The 20,221-nt window shown below is 53.5% G+C and overlaps 2 protein-coding genes and 1 non-coding gene across 6 annotated transcripts in view; all 3 read left to right on the top strand.

Moving 5' to 3' along the window:
* The window catches only part of SLC43A2 (solute carrier family 43 member 2), a 36,504-nt gene extending 30,276 nt beyond the window's left edge, over positions 1-6,228 (top strand). For all 4 annotated transcript variants that reach the window (XM_053212331.1, XM_015081385.3, XM_053212332.1 and 1 more), the window contains 4 exons: positions 1,086-1,215; positions 3,262-3,335; positions 4,628-4,751; positions 5,266-6,228. In XM_053212331.1, the coding sequence (XP_053068306.1) occupies positions 1,086-1,215; positions 3,262-3,335; positions 4,628-4,751; positions 5,266-5,427 (490 nt within the window). In that variant the 3' untranslated portion in view covers positions 5,428-6,228. The remainder of the gene's footprint in view (positions 1-1,085; positions 1,216-3,261; positions 3,336-4,627; positions 4,752-5,265) is intronic.
* An 8,166-nt stretch (positions 6,229-14,394) lies between these two features.
* TRNAN-GUU (transfer RNA asparagine (anticodon GUU)) lies at positions 14,395-14,470 on the top strand. Its single transcript has one exon. It is a non-coding gene; the product is annotated as a tRNA-Asn (tRNA).
* A 3,326-nt stretch (positions 14,471-17,796) lies between these two features.
* PITPNA (phosphatidylinositol transfer protein alpha) overlaps positions 17,797-20,221 on the top strand; it is a 40,222-nt gene continuing 37,797 nt past the window's right edge. The window contains exon 1 of the mRNA XM_027034636.2: positions 17,797-18,058. Within this exon, the coding sequence (XP_026890437.1) occupies positions 18,039-18,058 (20 nt within the window). The 5' untranslated portion in view covers positions 17,797-18,038. The remainder of the gene's footprint in view (positions 18,059-20,221) is intronic.

The raw sequence follows: 20,221 nt of genomic DNA on the forward strand, positions 1-20,221 counted from the left end.
TGGAAAAGCACTGGGCTTGACGGAAGAATGGGGGAAACCGGAGGAAGGTCTGTGTGCAGACGCTGGGTGTCCAAGGACCCACTCAGGAATAGCACAGTGGTAAACCGTGGTAAAGTCCTGCTTGCCTGCGAGGCTCACTCCACTCGGTGGGAGTAGTAGGCTGCTATAACCACAGAACTGCTAGATCTGTTCATAATTGTCAGCATGAAACAAGGTACAGGAGCCCCGCGTTCGTAAAGGTTGGGCTCCAAGATCAGAGGGTGAGTTAAATGCTGTCTTCATGACTCCACCTTAATATAATAAGCCACTGTTTATTGCTCTGGGCCCCATGCCAAACACTTGATGCACAGTATCTCAGTCAAGCCTCCCAGCACCTGGATGAGGCGCGTACTAGTGTTGAACCCATTTTTCAAATGCGGGAACCGAAGTTAGGACTTTGAGTAGCTTGCCTGGGGTCACATAGTGAGGAAGTGGTGGGTCTGGGACTCCCCGGGTCTCCAGCACTTGGCATTCATTGTTGCATGTCCTACAGTTGTCCGTGGGTTATCTGTGTGGGCAGTGGGACTGGGATCCCTAATAGTGAATTCACAAGGAAATAGCTACAGAGAATGCTCCGTTATCTAGGTCAGGTCCTAAAGCCATCTGGTTCCATCTACTGCATATTTGTTTCTCCTTCACCCCTTCCTGCCCCCAAAGGGGAAATCCACTCCCTCCCTTGTTTGACTTATTATCTGGCTTATCATCAGCTCCCTGCGGGATCTGGGTGAAGTTGGAGTCCGCGGTGAAGCGGGGCTTCGCCACATCCTGACTTGGGTGTGCTCTGCTGCTTGCCTCCTCGTCAGTCTTCACTGAGGCAGCGCAGTGTGTTAATGACCTTGCATCCAACCTCTCCACTGCGGTTCACACCCAGCACTCAGTCCAGAGGGCGCAATGGGGGCGTCCCTAGGGGTGGTCTCGTCCTGACAGTCCCTCAGATGTGCTTGGGTGGTCTCCGAGTCTCGCATCGTCTGCAAGCTGTGACTTCCTGGGAGAGCCCATCCTCCTTCAGGGAGCTCCCAGCTCCGGTGTGTGCTCTGTCTCCACAGGGGCGAGAAGAAGAAGAAGCGAGACCGGCAGATCCAGAAAGTCACCAACGCCATGCGGGCCTTCGCCTTCACAAATGTGCTGCTTGTGGGCTTTGGGGTGACCTGTCTCATTCCCAACCTGCCTCTGCAGGTGGGTACGGGGAGAAGGAGAGGTCGGGTGGGATGTGGGATAGTGAGACTAGAAGGGACGTGATGTGTCATGGAAGCTATCAACAAAGACCATGGTGACTTTTCATTCATTTATTGCAACCAGCAACCAACCAGCCCGCTGTTATTTACCAAGGGCTTCTTACTTGCCAGGTTCTGTGCTTAATGCAGGGGGTGAGCTCTAAATGAAACTGGGATTGCCTTTCACAGAAGACTCTTTTCTATGAAGGCATATCCTTCTTCATGGCCTTTTGAGCATCTTGCATGCCGTGAACACCACCACCATACCGTCCCCCAGAACTATGTGGGGTAGTTGTATGGCTCCTTGTTTTGCTTTTGCTCACACAGTTGAAACCTGAGGTCCAAAGAGGTCTGGCTAATCTGTGGCATTGATGGGACCATCTACTCTGGTACAAGAATGCCTACGGGGTATCTGTGTTGTAGAGAGTTGGGAAAGACTGTGATGATCACTGGGCATCAGGGTTCAAAAGTTTAATTCCTTTTCACAAGATTTCTGTTGCTTTTGAAAGCTGACTTTTGGCAGACATTGGAAGCAAAGTAGATTTTGTCACCTGCCCAGCTCTACCCTTACGTCCATGAAAGTGTTCTAGTGCCAATCTCCAAGTTTGTTTATTTTTATTATGACGATTTTTAAATCCTCAAGTTTATGAACTTTGAAGGGACCTGAATAATGGCATTGCTTCCACATGGGTTAGCTCAAGTCCAGATAGTATCTTGGGCCAGGTCCAGAAGGAAAGCCAGAGTCTCTCTCTCTCTCTCTCTCTCTCTCCTTTTTTTTTTTTTTTGCAAGTGGCCATGTGTTGAAGTACATTGAACACCCAGCTGTGCACCACCCATGGGTACTATCATGTGCATGTGCCGACATTCTGTGTGAGACCAGAGTAAACCACTGGAGGCTTGTTCCAGTTCCCAGTGAGAGTGTCTTTGTATTCCTGGTGCCCTCCCAGCTTCCTGGTGGCTGTCCCCTCTTACAAGGCTGGTCGATAGATCCTTGCCTTGACCACCTTGTCTAATGAAGGGGCAATGCTCACTAGGGACAGTCTTCTGCTTTTTGTTTTATTTAGTTCTTGTTGAAAGAAAAGTTCTGAAAAGGCAACAAGACACTTGAAGTGGAAAGGGGGAACCTGCACAAGGATGTGTGAGCAAGCATAGTTGGGCACAGCCCTCTTGCAACACTGCAGAGAGCAGCCCCTGCCCCCTCTGCCACCCACATTCCTGGGAACAGGTCCTGGCTGCTAAGCAGGATGGCAGGGCCGTGTGCAAAGGGCGAATAAAGGGTCCCAGCGGCTGTGGCAAAATGGACACAGCTCTCTTGCTCCTGAGGAATTATCTACAAATGCTTCTTGGAGCTTGCCAAGCCGGCCAGCTGTGGCCTTTTTAAGAAGCTGAACTTTCGGGTAGGGAGAAGGAAAGCTATCAGCCATTAGGACCTGAGTGACCAGGCACAGAGACCTCTGGGCACCATCCTCAGGTCAGCAAAGGCAGGAGATCAAATCGTGATTAATGACCTCCTATTTAGTGCTGTGTCAGTACATCTATAACTGCTGACTCTGGGTGGAGGCAGGAGGAGCCCTGACTCGGTGTTTGCCAATTTCCTTGGTGTAAATGCTTTCACCATGGCTGATTTCAACTGATATGACATCCCCAAATGTGCAGTTGAAAAGAGATTCACAATGACACGCCATCGCACGGTACTCCCACCGTACTAGACTATAAACGTAGAAACCCCCAGAGCACAGATAATAGCAAAATAATTAAGAAATGGTGAATTCTGAGTATCCGTTACCTCTGTTTTTATATAATTTGTTTAATTCTAAGTCTTTATGAATTTAATTTTTCGTAGTGACTGTCTCATAGCTGGCTCACAAAATCCCTGACAACTCGGGCATTGGCCCTTGGAGAGCTGGTGTGAGCCAACACCAGTTGCCAGTGCTGCCATTGCTCAGGACCCCAAGGACTGTGGGGACCCTCACGTTTCTCTGCTCACACTCTGCTCTCCCTCTCTCAGATCCTCTCCTTTATCCTGCACACGATTGTGCGAGGATTCATCCACTCTGCCGTCGGGGGCCTGTATGCCGCCGTGTAAGTGCTGGTTGCCGGGGGTGGCCTGGGGCCGACAGTAAGGGAATGACCTGAGGGAGGTTCGTGGGAGGACCGAGGTCCTGGAGGGGGCCAGCCTGCCATCTGGGCTCATCTTCTTGTGCCAGGGGATGGGTACCGGGGCTTCTGTTGGGTGTGTCAAGGGAAGGTCACACCTGGCGGGAGGTGGGTCAGCGGGCCGACAGTTGGATGCCCACAAGCCTTGGCATCTAACACGGAGTCAGTTCCCCTGCCAGGGTCAGTGCTCCCATGTAGCTTGTTATGCCTCGGGGATGGCTGCTCAGCTGAGCCCCGGGACTGCCCCTGGTTGCTCACGGGAAGGACAGGGGAGGGCTCTGGCTGCCCAGAACTACAGGGCCTTCCACAGGGGCAATGACATGGATAACTGAGCCCACAATGTGTCAGACTATTCTCACCCAGAGTCTCAAAGGGCCTGGTTCTGCCACTGGCCTTTTTGGGCCTTGGCTAAAATGAAACCTGCCTCCTTTTCCAAGAGGCCACACATCCAGAAGGAACCACAGTTGTTTTTCCCCCTTGGGCTGGGGCTTGGCTCAAAAATGGAACTCCATGGGGGCGCCTGGCTGGCTCAGTCAGTAGAGGATGTGACTCTTGGTCTTGAGGTTCTGAGTTTGAGCCCCATATTGGGTGTAGAGATTAATTAAAAATAAAATCTTTAAAAAAAAAAAAAAAAGAAAGGAACTCAAACACCGTCTCCTGTGTGTCTCTGACCAAAGACTAGCCTGTTCCTCGCTGGGAGCCCCTTCTCACCTCCGGGGCCACAAAACCTGACATTTCGCTGAGATTTTCTCTCCCCTCCCATCAGCATCCCACGGGGGTCATTCCAGGTCTGCCTGTCGTCCCCCACTCCACCCGATGCCAGGAGGAAGTTGCTGCTGCCCTGGCAGAGTCTGAGAGTCCACCAAGAGTGTGATGCCGAGTTTCCGTGATTACACAATGCTCCTCTGGATGAGGGCGTAGCGGAGCCAGGGCCAGCCTCCAACCTGCTCCCTGGGTCTGTTTGCCAAGCCGCAGAGTCCTGCTGGCACCACTTTCCACTCAGCTCGTCCAGACACCCATGGACCTGGGGCACGCCTGGGTGGAGTGCCCAGAATCGGGGGGTCTCACGCCGGTCTGAAAGAGAAATTCACAGTCACAGGACTGCTTGGCAGAAACTAATCCGAGGCAGGCACACCTGGGGCCAAGTTGAGGCCGAGGAGCATTGGGAAAGCCTGAGAGTGGCACCTGTGGTGACAGGTCCCCTGTCTTCCCGGCAGGTACCCCTCCACCCAGTTTGGCAGCCTCACAGGACTGCAGTCGCTGGTCAGTGCACTCTTCGCTCTCCTGCAGCAGCCCCTGTTTCTGGCCATGATGGGTCCCCTCCAAGGAGACCCTCTATGGGTAAGAAGGGTGTGGGGCAGTGGGGTATAGGCATCTGCCCACTCAGAGCCGGGAGGCATTGCTCAGGAGCTTCCAGGGCCCCAAGGAGAGGCAGTTTGGAACTTCGGTTAGGATGAACTCAGGGTTCCTCTGTGAGCGGTGGCTGTGTAGGAGAAGAAGAGTATCCTTTCTGGACCTGATTTTGGGGTAGCCCTCCTGCTGAGGGTTGGCATTTTTAACCAGGTACTGTGAACGTGCCCCACTCCTGGTCCCACCCCTGGATATTCACAACTGGAGGTCAGAGGTGGAGGGCCCAGTCCCCGAGGGCTTCTCAGCTGGGAATCCTGATACTGGAATGTCAAGCCACGGGCCCTGGGCCCTTCGTCCAGTTTCAGCTTTTCCTTTCCCCTCCTGTGACCTCCCCTCGTCCAAACCTGAGTGTGGGGAAGGCTCTTGAGCCGGGCTCTGCAAAGACCACAGCTCCTGCCCGGCCCCCTGCCTCATGTGACGGCAGCTCTCATTTCTGCTTCTCCAGGTGAATGTGGGGCTGCTTGCCCTGAGCATGCTGGGGTTCTGCCTCCCCCTCTACCTCGTCTGCTACCGGCGCCAGCTGGAGAGGCAGCTACAGCAGAAGAGGGAGGATGACAAGCTTTTCCTCAAGCTGAACGGCTCCTCCAACCCAGAGGCTTTCGTGTAGCGCTCGCCGCCTCGGAACTGTGGCCTCCTGCCCTTGCTTCAGTGACTCACCGGTGTCCTTCTCCCCATCCCAGAGGACCTCCGTGCACCCTCAGGATCCTCTCCTTCACCATTTTGGAGTCCACGCTCCCTCCCAGGGCCCTGGTCCTGCCTTGGAGCTCTGCAGCGCTGGGACGGACGGGAGAGGGCCCGGATGTGCGATGTTCCTACTGCTGGAAGCAAGGGCTGGCCTGGGCTTTGCTCTGCCACTGTCGAGGGGCCCCGGAGCCTTGAGGCACAATGGTGCCTGCAGGAGGAGCAAGGAGGATCTCCAGCAGGCAGGCTCTCTCTCCCTTAAGTGTCTGGATTCTGCCTCTTGCCAAAGCAGAGGGGTCTGCCACCTACTGCCTGCCACCTGCCCCTCAGCTGCATGCCCACTGGTCACACCTGCCCAAGGACAAAGGCTTGCACTGTCTGCGCGCCCTCGCCTGGCCCCTCAACCTCCTCCCTGGCCAGTCTGAGGCTGCCTGAGGAAGGAAGGACCCGCTTCCTGTTGTTGGTGCTAACTCCTTTGTAATTCCAGCCCCCTGTGGCCTGTCCGTGACCTGTCCTCCTGTTATAGGCCTGTGGAGAAGCCCCCCTGGCTTAAAGCCTGGGGAGGGGACGGAGGGCTGGATAGTCATGCACGGCTAGGAGCCAAGGACAAGGCTGCTTAGCAGTCCCTCACCTCCTCCCTCAGGGCAGGGAGCAAGTTTCCACTGCCACCCTTCATCCAGTCTGTGACCCGAAGGGAATTAAAACAGCACCAACAGGGCACCCCCTACACACACAGCTGTTTTTATGGGGGTGGAAGCCAGGCTGCTGCTGACAGATGAGGAGGTCCAGGCCTGGCCGGGGAGATGGATGGTGAGGGGCCTAAGTGTGTGTGTGTGTGTGTGTGTGTGTGTGTGTGTACATGTGTAAGTGGGATGTGTGACCCTATGATACGTGTGAGGGATGTGTGTGGTGGGGTGATGGTAAGGTGTGGGCTCTGGGTGTCTGCCCTCATCTTCCTGGGGCCACCCAGGAGCCAGCCAGGCCTGCCACAGGCCCAGGGTCCTGGAGGCAGCCTCACTCTGGGCCTGGAGCTGGTCTGAGGCCGTGGGGCCACAGCGCCCCCTGCCGGCAGACTCCTCCAGGGCCCTGGAGCTGTTTACGGGAAGAGGCCGCCCTTCCTCGAGGCCGCCCTTCCTCTGCCAGGCGGGCCTGGCTTTCCAGCCCCCGCACCTGACTGCCTCCAGAAATGTGTCTGAGACTTCCTGGGAGTGCTCAGCAGGGTGGGTTGATTTTTAGGTTTCTACTTTTGGATTTTTTCTTTTAAGTTTTATCAGACTCCTTTTTATAAAGCAATAAATCCATTTTCCTCCTGGTAAGGGACGCCCCTGCTAAGCATTTCGGTTAATGGCTACACGTGCCTGTTTTGAGCTTGAGGAGAAAAGGCAAGACAAGATTTCTTGCCACTGAGCAGCTCCAGTCCTACCCAGCCAGCCGCTCCCCATCTCTCTGGGTGATTGCCATCTTAGAAGCTACAGTGGGGCCAGGAAGAGACCTTACTCCCCACCCCACCCCCAAACAAACTGCGCTTGTACAGACATCTTAGACGTGTGGGCCAGACTGCCTCTGCTGTTTATCCCAGCCAAACAGCGAGTCCTGATCCCTTCCATCCCCGACTCAGATTTCTTATTCCTGGATCCGCTGCCCTGAGGGTTCCTCCTGAGCTCAGGACACAAGGTTACCCAGGAGAACCTCAGGCTCAAAGAGACAGAAGCAGAAAGTGGTGAGGGAAACTGGTGGCGAACAGTAAAGGACAGACCCAGGCCCAAATTCGAGTCCTGCATTAACGGTCGAGCACCTTGAACACACCTAATTTTCCTAGATTTCAGTCCACTCAAACATTAAAAAACAAGATATTTGTTTGAAACAATTATTTTTACTGTTCTTAAAGTTTATTTTTGGAAGAGAGCAAGCGAGCAAGCCGGGAGGGGCAGAGGGAGAGAGGATCTCAAGCAGGCTGTGTGTTGTGGGCGCAGAGCCCAACTCAGCGCTGCATCCTACAAACCATAAGATCGTGACCTGAGACAAAACCCAGAGTCGGACGCTTAACTGACTGAGCCACCCAGGCGCCCCTAAAACAAATAGTTTTAAAAAGGAGAGAGAACCAGATCAACATTTTCCAAACCGTTCTTCAGAACACTAGTTCTGTGAGATGTTAATTATTCAAATTAAAACAAAAACAAAAACAAAAACTTTCCTGGTCAGGGGCACATGGCTGGCTCAGTCAGTAGAGCATGTGACTCTTTTTTTTTTTTTAATTTTTTTTTCAACGTTTTTATTTATTTTTTGGGACAGAGAGAGACAGAGCATGAATGGGGGAGGGGCAGAGAGAGAGGGAGACAGAATCAGAAACAGGCTCCAGGCTCTGAGCCATCAGCCCAGAGCCTGAAGCGGGGCTCGAACTCACGGACCGCGAGATCCTGACCTGGCTGAAGTCGGACGCTTAACCGACTGCGCCACCCAGGCGCCCCGAGCACGTGACTCTTGATGTTGGGGTTGTGAGTTCAAGCCCCATGTTGGGCACAGAGCATTCTTTTAAAAATAAATAAATAAATGGTCAAATTTGGGAAATGCAGAGTTAAAGTCAGGCAGGTGTTGTACTTTTGTCATGTTCGTGGACCTGTGGCTTCCAAGGCCAGGTGGGGTATGGTGTTAGCAGTCAGAGCCGTCCTCCACGGATGGTCCAATGACCACTGGCAGCAGGAACTCCTCGGGTGCTTGTTAAAAAGGTCGACGCCAGGTGTCGCCTCTGGCCCGGAGAATTGACAATCTACATTTTGCTAAGCCCCACCTGGTGATTCTGGGGCACCCAAATTTCAAGACCTAGGGACACAGAGGAGTACAATTTGGGGAGATGGCTAATTAGCAAGGGCCCTGCCGTATTGAGGTTGTACAGACAGGGCCCGTGTCGTCCCCAGCAGCACCCAGGCCTGGCCAAAGGGAGCTGCTGCCTATCTCTCCCAACCCACCTGCAGGACATGGGCACTTTGTGAGAAGAAGCAGGCATTGAGAAACTAGAGGGCAGGGTGGAAAAGAGTCCAAGGCCAACAGTGCATGGAGCAGTACCAGATGGGTCGGGTAACTGCGCCCCCACCCCCTTGTTGGGGGCCAGTCATTCTGCTCTGACAGTACGGAGTTGATGGGTTACATATTTTCCTGTTATCATCCTTGAATCATAATAACCCAGGAGTTAGATACTATCCCTATTTTATAGCTGGAAAACTCGAGGCCCGGGGGTGGAGTAACATGCTTAAGGTTAGAGCCAGGACTCCTGAAGTCATTAGAACATCCAAGGCCCTCTAGGCCAGGACATTCCATTTGGAGCATCAGCCCCAGGGCCCACTGGGCCTTGGGAGCAGGGCAGCAACAGCCCAGGGAAAGGAAGCAAAAAGCCAGGCATGGTCTCCATTTCCTGGAGCCAAGAGCTTCCTCAGAGCCTGGATTGAGTTCTACTTAGTAGAGTCATCTTAGCCCTGGAGACTGATGGGTACAAACAAGGGGGACCAAATCTCTGGTCACCCCCACCCTGAGAAGAGTGCCCTGGGGTGGGAAAGGGACCACGAGCTGGTCAAAGGCAGTGGACACCAAGTGGCCACAGCCCTCTGGTCTCGTCCCACCCCCCCAGCCTCCAGGCTCCTCGTGGGAAGGAGCAGGAAGTGATGCCTGGTCCTGCGCTTTTGGTCGGAGAGAGGAAGGGGGCTGGGCCGTCCTCAGGAACATTGCCAGGGGTCTCCTCCTGTCTAGTCTTCCTGGACTCCTGTCTGGGAGTCTAGTCATTCCTTTGTGGTTGGCTTCCTGCAAACGCTGCTGGGGAAAGTTCCAACCCTTCTAAATCCCACAGTTATGGTTGCAGGCCCCTGTGGGTTCCTTTTGGTTTTGCTCCATCTCCTTTCCCTCTTGTATCCAGAATCGGCGTGGTCAAAGGAACTTCTGCTCAAGCCCCCATCGTCATGGCCCCTGGGCTATGCAGTCTGAGGGGGGCATCACTCTGCCCTGGGCCCCAAGGACACTGAAAATGGGGACACACCTGGTATTGGGGGTATATGTGCAGGACTGCCCCAGGCAGCAGCACATTCAGCTCCGAGTTGTTGATGCACTTGCATCAGCCTGTGTGAGTCTGAGCAGACACGTAAGGTGGGGGTGTGGGGACGAGTGGTTGGCACTCTGTGGTCAGGAGCTCCTGTCAGAGAGCTCTGAGAAGTCTTCTCGACAGGATCGGGCTTCAGAGGCTGTTTAAACACCAGCTTCCCTCTTCTCTGAAGGAGAATATGATGGCTCCTCACAGGCTCTTGGGGTGGTGGGGCACCTTACCTGTTCCAATTGCCAGGGGACCAGCTCAAGGGTAATAGCCCATTTTTCCCAAAACGGTATAGGTTGTGGGGTTGTGAGGATTAGGAGCCCAGGACCCCCAAAGTGAAAGAATTGGTTTTGCATAGGCTGCAGCCCCCACCCCGGTCCCCCAGGGTTGGGGGCAAGGTCAGGGTGAACAGGTAGGCTCTGTGAGGCTGTTTCCACGCATTTCCTAACTCACTCAAGCCCTGGGGTGAGGACACAGTGTCAAGAAGGAGGTGTGGCATCCTCCACGTGGGTAGCCTGCCACAGCGCCAGCCTCTCCCTGCCAGCAGGGGGCCACCACCTGTGCCCCTGGGTCTCTGCAGACAGCACGTTCACCTTTGAAGGCAGTCATTCTCAGCCTCCTGGGTGGATCCGAGACTGAACCCGGGCTCCTGGCAGCTCCCAGCCTCTTGACCCATCCCAGATAAGGCTCCATCTTCCCATGCAGGAGGCAGTGAGAGGAGGAGCAGAGGTTAGAGGCCCCACGGCATATACTGTCTCCGTGGCCTTAGGCAAGTCTTGAGCCTCAGTTTCCTTACCTGTAAAATGGAGGTGATCCCCTCACTGGGAGGTAGGTGGACATGGGCATAAAGCACATGTACAGTGGTATACTGCGGATAGCACAGGGAACAAAGACCGTCCCCACCCTAACCCCATCCATACAAAGTGACATCTACCTTAGGCAACTCTGACCAGAACAGACTTGTGGCCAACTAAAGGAAGTGAGGTCCGTTTCCGCTGACCCGTATCCCTCTCAGAACCCCTCTCGAAGCAAAAGCCTTAAGAAGTTGTCCCTTTGTTCATCTTGTTTATTGTTATTTTTCGTTTATTTCTCACATTTTAGTAAGTGACTTGGCCCCAAAGCGTCTCGAGATAATTTCTAAGTGGTGGGTGTTCAGGCGCCCCGACAGTTCATGCTAAGCGGGGTGACTCGGGTCACTGCATGTAGGTGGCACCTCCATACCACCTCCTGCACAACTGCTTGGCTGTGCCTCAGTGTGTGTGTGTGTGCACGTGTGAGTTGAGATGTGCTCCGGGCACGTCAGGTGTGAACGCGTTTTGAGGAGCGTGTAGGAGCTTGTCTGTGTGCTGGAGAAGAGAAAGAGGGTCTTGCCTCGCTGAATCCCTTTCCATGGCTGGGAAGGCCTAGGTCCTGAGTGGTGCCTGAAGGGTTCATCGGTTCCCTGTGTCAACCAGGGTCAATAGTGACACCGCTCCTCAGTAACTGACCCTGACTCCCGGCCCTATTGCTGTTTCTGGCACCTGGCTTACTTCCTGGCACACAGTAAGCACTCAATAAATGTATGCTGAGAATGACTAACAACTACTTCCTCCTCTGCTCCTGTGTCTCTTCCTAAGTCCCCCGTCTTTCTGCCCCTTACCTTTTGCTCAGATTCTGTGTCACTTGTCTGACGTGTGCTCCCTGACCCCCACCCCTCCCCTATGGTGCCCTTGCCATGGCCCAGCTTTGCTGGCTTGGCCTTCTGCGTGGCCATTTCAAGAGGTGGGGGAGGGACAGAGTGAGGGGCCTGTTGGGTGGGAAGACCAAGGCTTCTGGTGAATTCTGGTTCTAAAGGGAGCTCATCCTCGTCTCTTTTCTTTCGTACTAAGGTGGTGGTCATGGGCATGAGTGCTCCTTCTAAGATTTCCCACCATGCTGGCTGCCCTCCTGCCAGGGCCCTGGGCAGTGGCAGTGAGAGAGAGAGAGAGAGAGAGAGAGAGCGCCACTGGGCCTCTCCGGAGAAGCCACAAGGAGATCCCCATCCCAGGGAGGGAAGGGATGGCCTGGCCCCTCACCCTAATTGTGTGGAGGAGGCTTGAGGCCCAGGGGAGGGATGTGCATGGCCTCAGGGGCCAGCTGGGGAAAGGATGAGAGGGAATATTACCTGGGTATGTGTGGGAGCTCCTACCTGTCAGGATTGCAAATTCAAAAGCTAAGTCTCTGACACATCCCTTTGCTACCTTTCCTTTTCCCATGTTTGACTGAGAAAGCACAGAGAAATATTTCTGTAACGTAAATAGAGCCACAGCATACGGTCTCTGGTAATGCAGGCGTTGTTAGACTTTGACCTCCATGCCAGGGACACAGGAGGACTTGTGTGTGTGTGTGTGGGGGGTACTGTGGGGATGTGGAGGCCACAGCCTCCATCTAAGGGGCAGCCTTGACCCCACTCTATCGTGGCCAAGTGGGAATGAGCCTAGTGTTGTCTGTCAGATCTTCTGAGTTTTTTCAGGAGAAGCTGAAAATCCTAAATTTTATTATTTTTTTAAAAATTCTCTTTCTCAGGGCACCTGGGTGGCTCAGTGAGGTGAGCGTCCGACTCTTGGTTTTGGCCATGTCACGATCCCAGGGTCGTGGGATCAAGCATCAGGCTCTGCCCTGGGTGGGGAGCCTGCTTGGGATTCTCTCTTCCTCTGCCCCTCTCCTCCACTTGTACTCTCTCTCTCTCTGTCTCTCAAATAAAAATTTAAAAAAATTTTTTTTAATTCCCATTTTCAATTGTCGGCTCAAAACAATTTTTAAAAACTCTCATGGCTGCTCAAATAGCTTTCCACTGTATGCAGACCAAACACACCAGAGGTAAGGAGAGAGGAGAATGTGCAGAGCCTCCTTGCCTCTTTCGGGTGCCCAAAACAACTGCTTGTCTATTTCCTTGGCTCCAGCAGGTGACATGTTTGTCTTGCATCAGATTGTGGCCCTATCTGGCCTGGGATCTTTTCATTTTTCCCTTTGTCTCCCCCAAGCCTGGTGCATAATGAATGCTGTGGAGGGAGCAAGTGGGTTAAACACTCTAGTCTGGCTTCTAGAGGGGCTGAGTCTCCATTTAGGGACAGGGAATTGTCAGGCAAAGGGCAGGGCAGAAGCAGCCCGCCCTTACTGGCTGAGTGCCTGCCCGTGGCCTGGACTGGCCAACACCCTCCTCCTCCCAGTGGGTCCAGCCCAGCAGCCAGGGTCACGCCTTTGTCTGTTTTCTTGTCCGGTGTCTGTCTCTCCACTAGAATGAATGCCTCTTGAAAGCTGCCCCATGCTCTGTCCTGGTCACTGCAATACTTCCAGGGCCCAGAATGGTGCCCGGCAAGGAACAGCTGCTCAATAAATATTTGGAAGATGAAATTTGAAAATGGAGAGAGACAGACAGAAATGAACTGAAAAGGGGCTGACACACACTAAGAAAGGGGAAGAGCATGCCCTCTCCAGCCAGGAAGGGACACAGCAGAAGACGGAAACAGTGAAACACAGTCTCCTCAAGATACCCAGAGGTGGGTTCCAGGTGTGGCTGTGGCCCAAGCAGTCACAGGGCCGGCCAGCCAGGAGGACCTGGGCGGGGGTCGGAGCTTTGAGATACACAGACGTGAGGACGAAGGCAGGAGGAAGTCCAAGGTGGAGCGAACAGTGCACAGGCCGGGGCAGGAGACTGCTGGGAAGAGAAGATGGCAAAAACGCTGGCTGAAGGTCATCACCCAGACAGAGCAGTGTGACAAAGACTGAAACCACAGGGCTGGGGAGAGGCAGAGAGAGGTCTGAAGAGGACAGGCAGAAGAAGTGAAGAGAGACAGAGAGAGGAAAGACAGAGACAGAAAGATACAGAGAAACAGAGGGCAGAGAGAGACAGAACAGAGAGGGAGACAAAGGTACAGAGAGATACAGAGACAGAGAGAGATACAAAGAGACAGGAGAGACAGAATTGGTGAGGGAGTATGGGAAGGAGAGAAGACAGAAATTCTGGTGCAGATAGAGATGGAAAGAGGGAGAGAAACAAAGAGACATGATAGGAGGTCACTGTGACACTCAAGATTTTAAGCCTGGAGCCTGGAGAAGTAGTTTTTTAAATTATTTTTCATTTTCTTATTTGAGAGAGACATGGGGGGGGGGGAGGGATGCAGAGGGAGAGAGAAAGAGAATCCCAAGCAGGCTCCACACTCATCGTGGAGTCTGACGCGGGGCTCGAACTCCTGAACTGTGAGATCGTAACCTGAACCGAAACCAAGAGTGGGACGCCCAACCCACTGAGCCACCCAGATGCCATCGGAGAGGCAGATTTAAGGGGCGGTGGCGTCCATCCCTCTTTCCTCACAACACCCCTTCCCCAATAATGATGATATGGAAATGTGCCATGCACTGCACAAGATGGCCTCAAGGACACTGCCTCGTCTCCTGATTCCTAGCAGGCAGGCACAATCATTGCCCAGTTTTACAACTGAGGAAGCTGAGGCACAGAGAGGTTAAGTACCTTGCCCAAGTTCATACAGGCGGAAGGACTGGAAAGCATGGGGCACCGGGGGGTCTGCTCCCACAGTGGGGCTGAGGACTCCCAGGGGGCCAAGCTAGAAAGTGCTGTGGCACCCGCATGTGAGGGCTAACTCTTAAACACACCCGAAGCAGAGCTTGCTAGAGTGGAAGATGTAAGAAACATCACAAAGCTAAAATGTGGGGGAAATGCAGACCTTGTTCAGACACTGAACTTATCTAAAAGCAACTGCAAAATATTTTTTAGATAATAAGAGAAATCTGAATATGAACTGGGTAGGAGATAATATCAAGAAATGATTAATTTGGGGTGCCTGGCTGGCTCAGTTGGTAGAGCATGTGACTGTTGATCTCAGGGTCATGAGTTCAAGCCCCACGTTGGGGGTCGATATTACTTAAAAAAAAAAAAAAAAAAGAGGAGCATCTAGGAGGCTCAGTTGGTTGAGCATCTGACTCTTGACTTTGGCTCAGGTCATGATCCCAGGGTCATGGGATCAAGCCCCGTGTCAGGCTCCAGGCTGAACATGGAGCCTGCTTAAAGATTCTCTCTCTCTTTCTCTCTGGCCCTCTCTCCCACTCATGCTATCTCTTTTTCTCTCTCTCAAAGGAAATAAATAAACATTAAAAAAAAAAAGAAATTGTTGGGGCGTCTTGGTGGTTCAGTCAGTTAAGCATCCACCTCGGCTCAGGTCATGATCTCAAGGTTCATAAGTTCCAGCCCCACATAGGGCTCTGTGCCGACAGCTCAGAGCCTGATGCCTGCTTCAGATTCTGTGTCTCCGTCTCTCTCTGCCCCTCCCCTGCTCATGGTCTGTCTGTCTCTCTCTCAAAAATAAATAAACATTTAAAAAAAGAAATTATTAATTTTTTAAGTATGACAACGGCATGGGTTTTCGAGAAAATATTCCTATTCCTAGAATGCATACCAAAACATAGAGGGGTGAGGTGGTATGATGTCTGAGATCTGCTTTAAAATGTTTCAGAAAAGGGCGACGCTTGGTTAAGCGTCTGACTTCAGCTCAGGTCGTGATCTCACGGTTTGTGAGTTTAGTTCGAGCCCCGCATCAGGCTCTGTGCTGCCAGTGCAGAGCCTGCTTCGGATCCTCTGTCCCCTCCTTCCCCTCTGCTCCTCCCCCGCTCACGCGCGTGCGCGATCTCTCTAAAAAATACGTAAACATTTAAAATAAAATGTTCCAGAAAAGAGATAAAGCATGAGCGGCAAAATCTCTCTAACCGTTGGATCTGGGTGACAAGGACTGGGGGTTCCTTAAGGCCCTGGGTGGCTGCCCCCTGTCCCCGGAACAGAGATACAGTTCTCTAGCTTGGCACTCCGTCCCACCTGTGTGCCCACGCAGAACATGCTCGAATGCTAACCAGAGGCCCTGGTAGCATTCTGCCTCTGCACCTTTGCATGTCATAGTTTCCCTCTGGAGATGCCATTTCCTCTTCCAATGTGGCTCAAGTGCCTGTTGTCCCAGGATGCTTCCCACGCCTCTGCAGCCCAGAGAGGCCTCTCCTTGGACCTGTTCTTTGTGTCACACATGTTCCCCTTTGTCACAAGCTACCTTGTGTCACGAGTTACAGTTCTCCAAAACTGCAAGTCCTCCTCCCTGTGAGCGACTCAAGAGCAGAGGCTGTTTCTCAGGCATTTCGATTAGTGTTTTGCTTCTTACTTTCCCCAGAGCCCAGCACAGCCCTCCAAGTCCCTTTGTCTCAGCTTTTGTTAACTAAGAGTCTGCTTAGCAATAATTCCTCTCATCATGGAGGGCTCAGTGTAAACCTCGCCTCCTCTAAGCGCCTTCCCTGACCACCCCATTAATGTCACCTGCCACTGCCCACAGTCACCATGTTCAGCCTCTCCGGAACATTTATCACTACTTGAAGTTATTTCTGTGTTTGTTTATACTCCACTCCCTCACTCTGAACAAGGGAAGGACCTGGTTTTTCTAGGTCACCCCCCGTGTCCCAAGTGCTGAGAAAAAGGCCCAGGACAGGGCCAGGAGCTCAATCAGTATTTACTGAGTGAATTCACTAGTTGTCCCAACTAGACTTCAGGCTCCCAGAGGGCATGGTTCGGTTACTTTCTGGAGAGAACTAGCACATGGCGATTGTTAAACAACTATTCACTGCTATTATGTAGGAGAAAAAGCCCTCTACTGAAGGGTCAGGGGATCAGGGTCCAGTTCAACTTGGACTTTGGGTGGTAATATTTCTTCTCTTGGCCTTCCTTCAAGGGGCTTGGATTTCTGGGGCAATCCACGCACCTACTTTAGGATTTGATGAACGAGTGGCCAACATGGGCAATACTCCGAGCTGTCCTGGGGTACGAGTCATGGCTTGACAGCAATATGCCACCTACTCCACCCTCCCTTCCCAAATCCGTACAGTGGCAGCCCACCCACCATCACCTGGCTGTCCCTCAAGTCCAACCGTGGAGTCATTATCTTCTGCTGTGCAAATCTACCTTTCTGGTATTCTTCTGAAGACAGTACTGCCCACCCAGGCTCCCAGGCCAGAAACCTGGGTGGTTTTCTTCCTTTCTCCCTCAGCCAATTAGTCAACAAGCCTTGCTGATATTACCTCTTGAGCTGCTTCCCTCCACTGCCCTTTCCCATCACTGTCATCTTCACCTGGACTTCTGCAGAGGCCTCCTTACTGGTCACCCTGCCTCTGCTCTGGCCCCCGCCATCCCCTTTCCACCCACGGCTCAGAGTGAGCCTCCAAACACCAAACCTGCTTAAAACCCCTAAAAGACCCCAGCCCCCTTAGGATGGACTCCAAACAACTTATTATCACCTGTCAGGAACTGCATTATCTGCCCCCAACCCTCTCCGCACTCTGCCTGGTAAACCCTCCCTTTCCAAGCTCTCTGCAGACCTCAGCTTAGAGCTTCCTCTTCCAGGGAGTGCCTGGCTGGCTCATTCCATAGAGCATGTGCCTCTTGATCTCAGGGTCGTGAGTTTGAGCCCCACGTTGGGTGTGGGGATTCCTTTATAAAAAAAAAAAATCTTAAAAACAAAGTGAAAAAAATCAAACCCTCTTCTTCCAGGAAAATTTTGAGGACTATACCTCCAGTGTAATCCCATCAAGCTTGTGTTTCACTATTCACGGGCCTTTTCTCATTTCTGCTCGGTTCATTCTCTCAAAAAAAGCACAGGTTTTGGTACACAGCAGGTACTCTGCAAACACTTATTGGATGAATGACATCACACTAAGACTATTAGTGAAAATCTCCATCACATGCTCTCTATGGACTTGAACAAGTCATTCATTCACTTTTGAGCAATTCCTTTAGCCTCTGCCTCCTCCTCCTCCTCACCTGTAAATGCGGACAGTAATGGTAACTTTTTCTGGTAGAGTTGTTGTGAGGAGTCAAGCACTTAGAACAGCAGTTGCATGTAAATTTGGCTATTTTTAATATTTTCTTGGCACAACTGTTTCCTTGATCTCAACCCACCCCGCTGAGGGGGGGCCAAACGTACAGGTGCAAAACAGTCACACCTAGGTCCCCACGCGACACCTTGATGTCCGCTTCGCCTACGGCCCTGGGCGGGCGGCGGGGAGTTCTTGACCCCCGCTGGGGGCCCACCTCGGAAGAGGACGCAGACGCCACGGCCCACTTAAGGATGGAGGGGGCGGGCCCGAGAAGGCTCCGCCTTCGCGCTGAGGTCAGCGCGCACCGCTGCGTGTGACGCTCTGGTTGCCGCAGAGACGCCCCGCCCCCGCGCGGCGCTGCGGAACCGGAGCTCCGGGCGGCGTCGGCAGCGGCGCGGGAGGCGGCAAGGCCGGGGCGGCAGAAGCCGGCGCGGCGACCGCAGCGAGAGCGGCGGGGACGGAGCAGACCACGACGAAGGCGCGCAGGCAGCAGGGCCGGGCCGGGCCACGGGGAGAGCGGCCGCCGGGAAGCGGGCGGGAGGCCGGGCGGGCAGCGGGCAGCCGCCGAGCTGCGGAGCGACATGGTGCTGCTCAAGGAGTAGTGAGTGTCCGGCGCGCCGTGCGGAAGCGGGGAGGAAGGGAAAGTCGGGGATGACGACCAGGGAGCCTGATGGCTTGGCGGAGTGGATGCAGCGACCGGACGGGGATGGGGAGCAATGGATGGGCTGTTGGGCGGCCCAGCAGGGGCTGAGGGGACCGTGAGGGCCGGAAAGGGCCTGAGGTGGGGCCAACGGGGATAGAGAGATACGGACAGCTCCTGAGGTGGGGCCTGAGGGACAGTGAGGGCCGAATAGGCCTGAGAGAAGAGGCCAAAGGGACAATGAGGGCTGGACAGGGCCAGAGATGGGGTCAAGGGGACAGTGAGAGCCAGCAGGGCATGAGGAGGGGCTTGAGGGGATGGAGATGCGTGGTGGCCCTACAGTGGGGGCAGAGGGACGAAGGGGCCCGCCAGAACTACAGGAGTGGCCGCGGGGACTGGCGGGAGAAGGAGGAGTAGGCTTCAGGGGCTGAGGAACAGTTAAGACAGCTTCAGGAATGGAGCTGAGATGGTGGAGAGGAGCGTGAGGGGGACCTGGAGTATGAGGAGTGGCCGCCTTAGGCATGGGGAGGATTGTAAGGAAGTGCACCCAGGGAAAGGTGCAGGGAGTTAGGGCCAGGCTTGGGTGACAGAGGAAGGGTCTAAGAAGATTGCAGAGGGCACTGGTGGCGTGACATGGTGCCTAAGTGGTAGGTGCAGGGGAGGAGGTACTTGGAAAGAAGCTTAGGATGTTTGCTTGGGACTTGGGGGACACTTGGGGAAGGCATCCAGAAAATATTGGGGAGGAGCTGGTTTGTGGGAGTTATAGTGCTGGAGAGGGCTGGGATGTTACCAGGGTAGAGGACAGTTTGGAGAGGGAGCAGGTTTGTGAATGTATGTAATAAATAAACGTATTGGAGTAGGGGTTGGGGGGCAGGGGCAGCCTGTCTCTAGGGCAATCTCAGTCTTGGTGCAAAGAGGGAAATTGCTTTGAGAAATTAAGGAGGTTCCCATAAAGCCATTACCTGAGGAAAGACAGTGAAGGGTGAGGGAGTTCTCGACTAGTGACTGGGGTGGAAAACTAGTGACTTCTGGTAGGTGTTGCAGGCAGAAGGCTCGCTCCTGAAATCCAGGGGATTGGATGACAGGTGGGGATGTGTAGATGGCTAAATCTTTCAAACACTAGATGACCCATCACTGAAGCTCATGGTTCCAAGTAAACATTTCAGGACTTCCTCCCTGCCCCCAAAGAGGAGAGATTGAATGCGTGTGTGCAGAATTTACAGTGAAACTGTGCTTCCCTGGAGAAGAGGGTGGGTGGGCAGCATTGGGTCAGAAGCCCAGGAAATCCAGAAGGGGGAGATGTCCCCATAGAGAGCAACTGGTGGAACTCACTTGGTAGCCAGGCAGGTGTGCGGAGGGCTGTTTCCATTCTGTCATTGAAAGCACTTTGCCCCATCCCATATGGCTTGCTCCTTGGAGGTGTTTAGGACATTTAGGACATAGTGTGGCGCTTTGGATAACAAAGGGAGCAGAGACCCAAGCTGTCGTCCCAGCTGGACACCTTATCTGAACAGCATTTTTTGGAGCCCCTCCACCTCTGGTTCTTGACATCCAGTCTGATGTTGATCCAGCCAGAGCTTGGAGCTTGGTATGGTGAGGAGGAAGAACCTTGGGATACCAATGGGAGGAGAGCATGGTGCACTTTGGCTTTTAACCTCGACCGTCCAGAAAACAGGCTTTTCCCATCCCATCCCATTCTCCTGATCTTTTTATCTCTTCCCAAGTGAATTCCAGAGTCTGTAGAAACCTGTAGTTTTGTGAAGAAGGTCAGGCAGGGAAGGGACCTTCAGAAGAGATCTGAGTGAGTTTTGAAGAAAGGGCCTTCCTCCCCAGTCTTTGTTCTTCTACCCTTGAAGCCTATCAGGGAAAGGTCCAAGGTGCCGGGGCTGCAGAGCCTGCCTGGCATCTGCGTTTCCTTCCTGCCTGACTTGTGCCCCGCGTGTGCTCTGGCGAGTGTGTGTGTCCTGGGGCAGGGGCCGAGGAGGGGGGCATCTGAGACACTTGGCCGTGGCTGCAGTGCTGCAGCTCTGGGAAGGGTGGAAGTGAAGGTCACACTGAAGTGAGCACAGCTCCAGTCTCAGCCCAGCACTGCCCCTGTGGCCCTATCCTTTGGAATTGCACCCA

The sequence above is a fragment of the Acinonyx jubatus genome, chromosome E1, assembly GCF_027475565.1.
Source record: "Acinonyx jubatus isolate Ajub_Pintada_27869175 chromosome E1, VMU_Ajub_asm_v1.0, whole genome shotgun sequence".
NCBI classification, from domain to species: Eukaryota; Metazoa; Chordata; class Mammalia; order Carnivora; family Felidae; genus Acinonyx; species Acinonyx jubatus.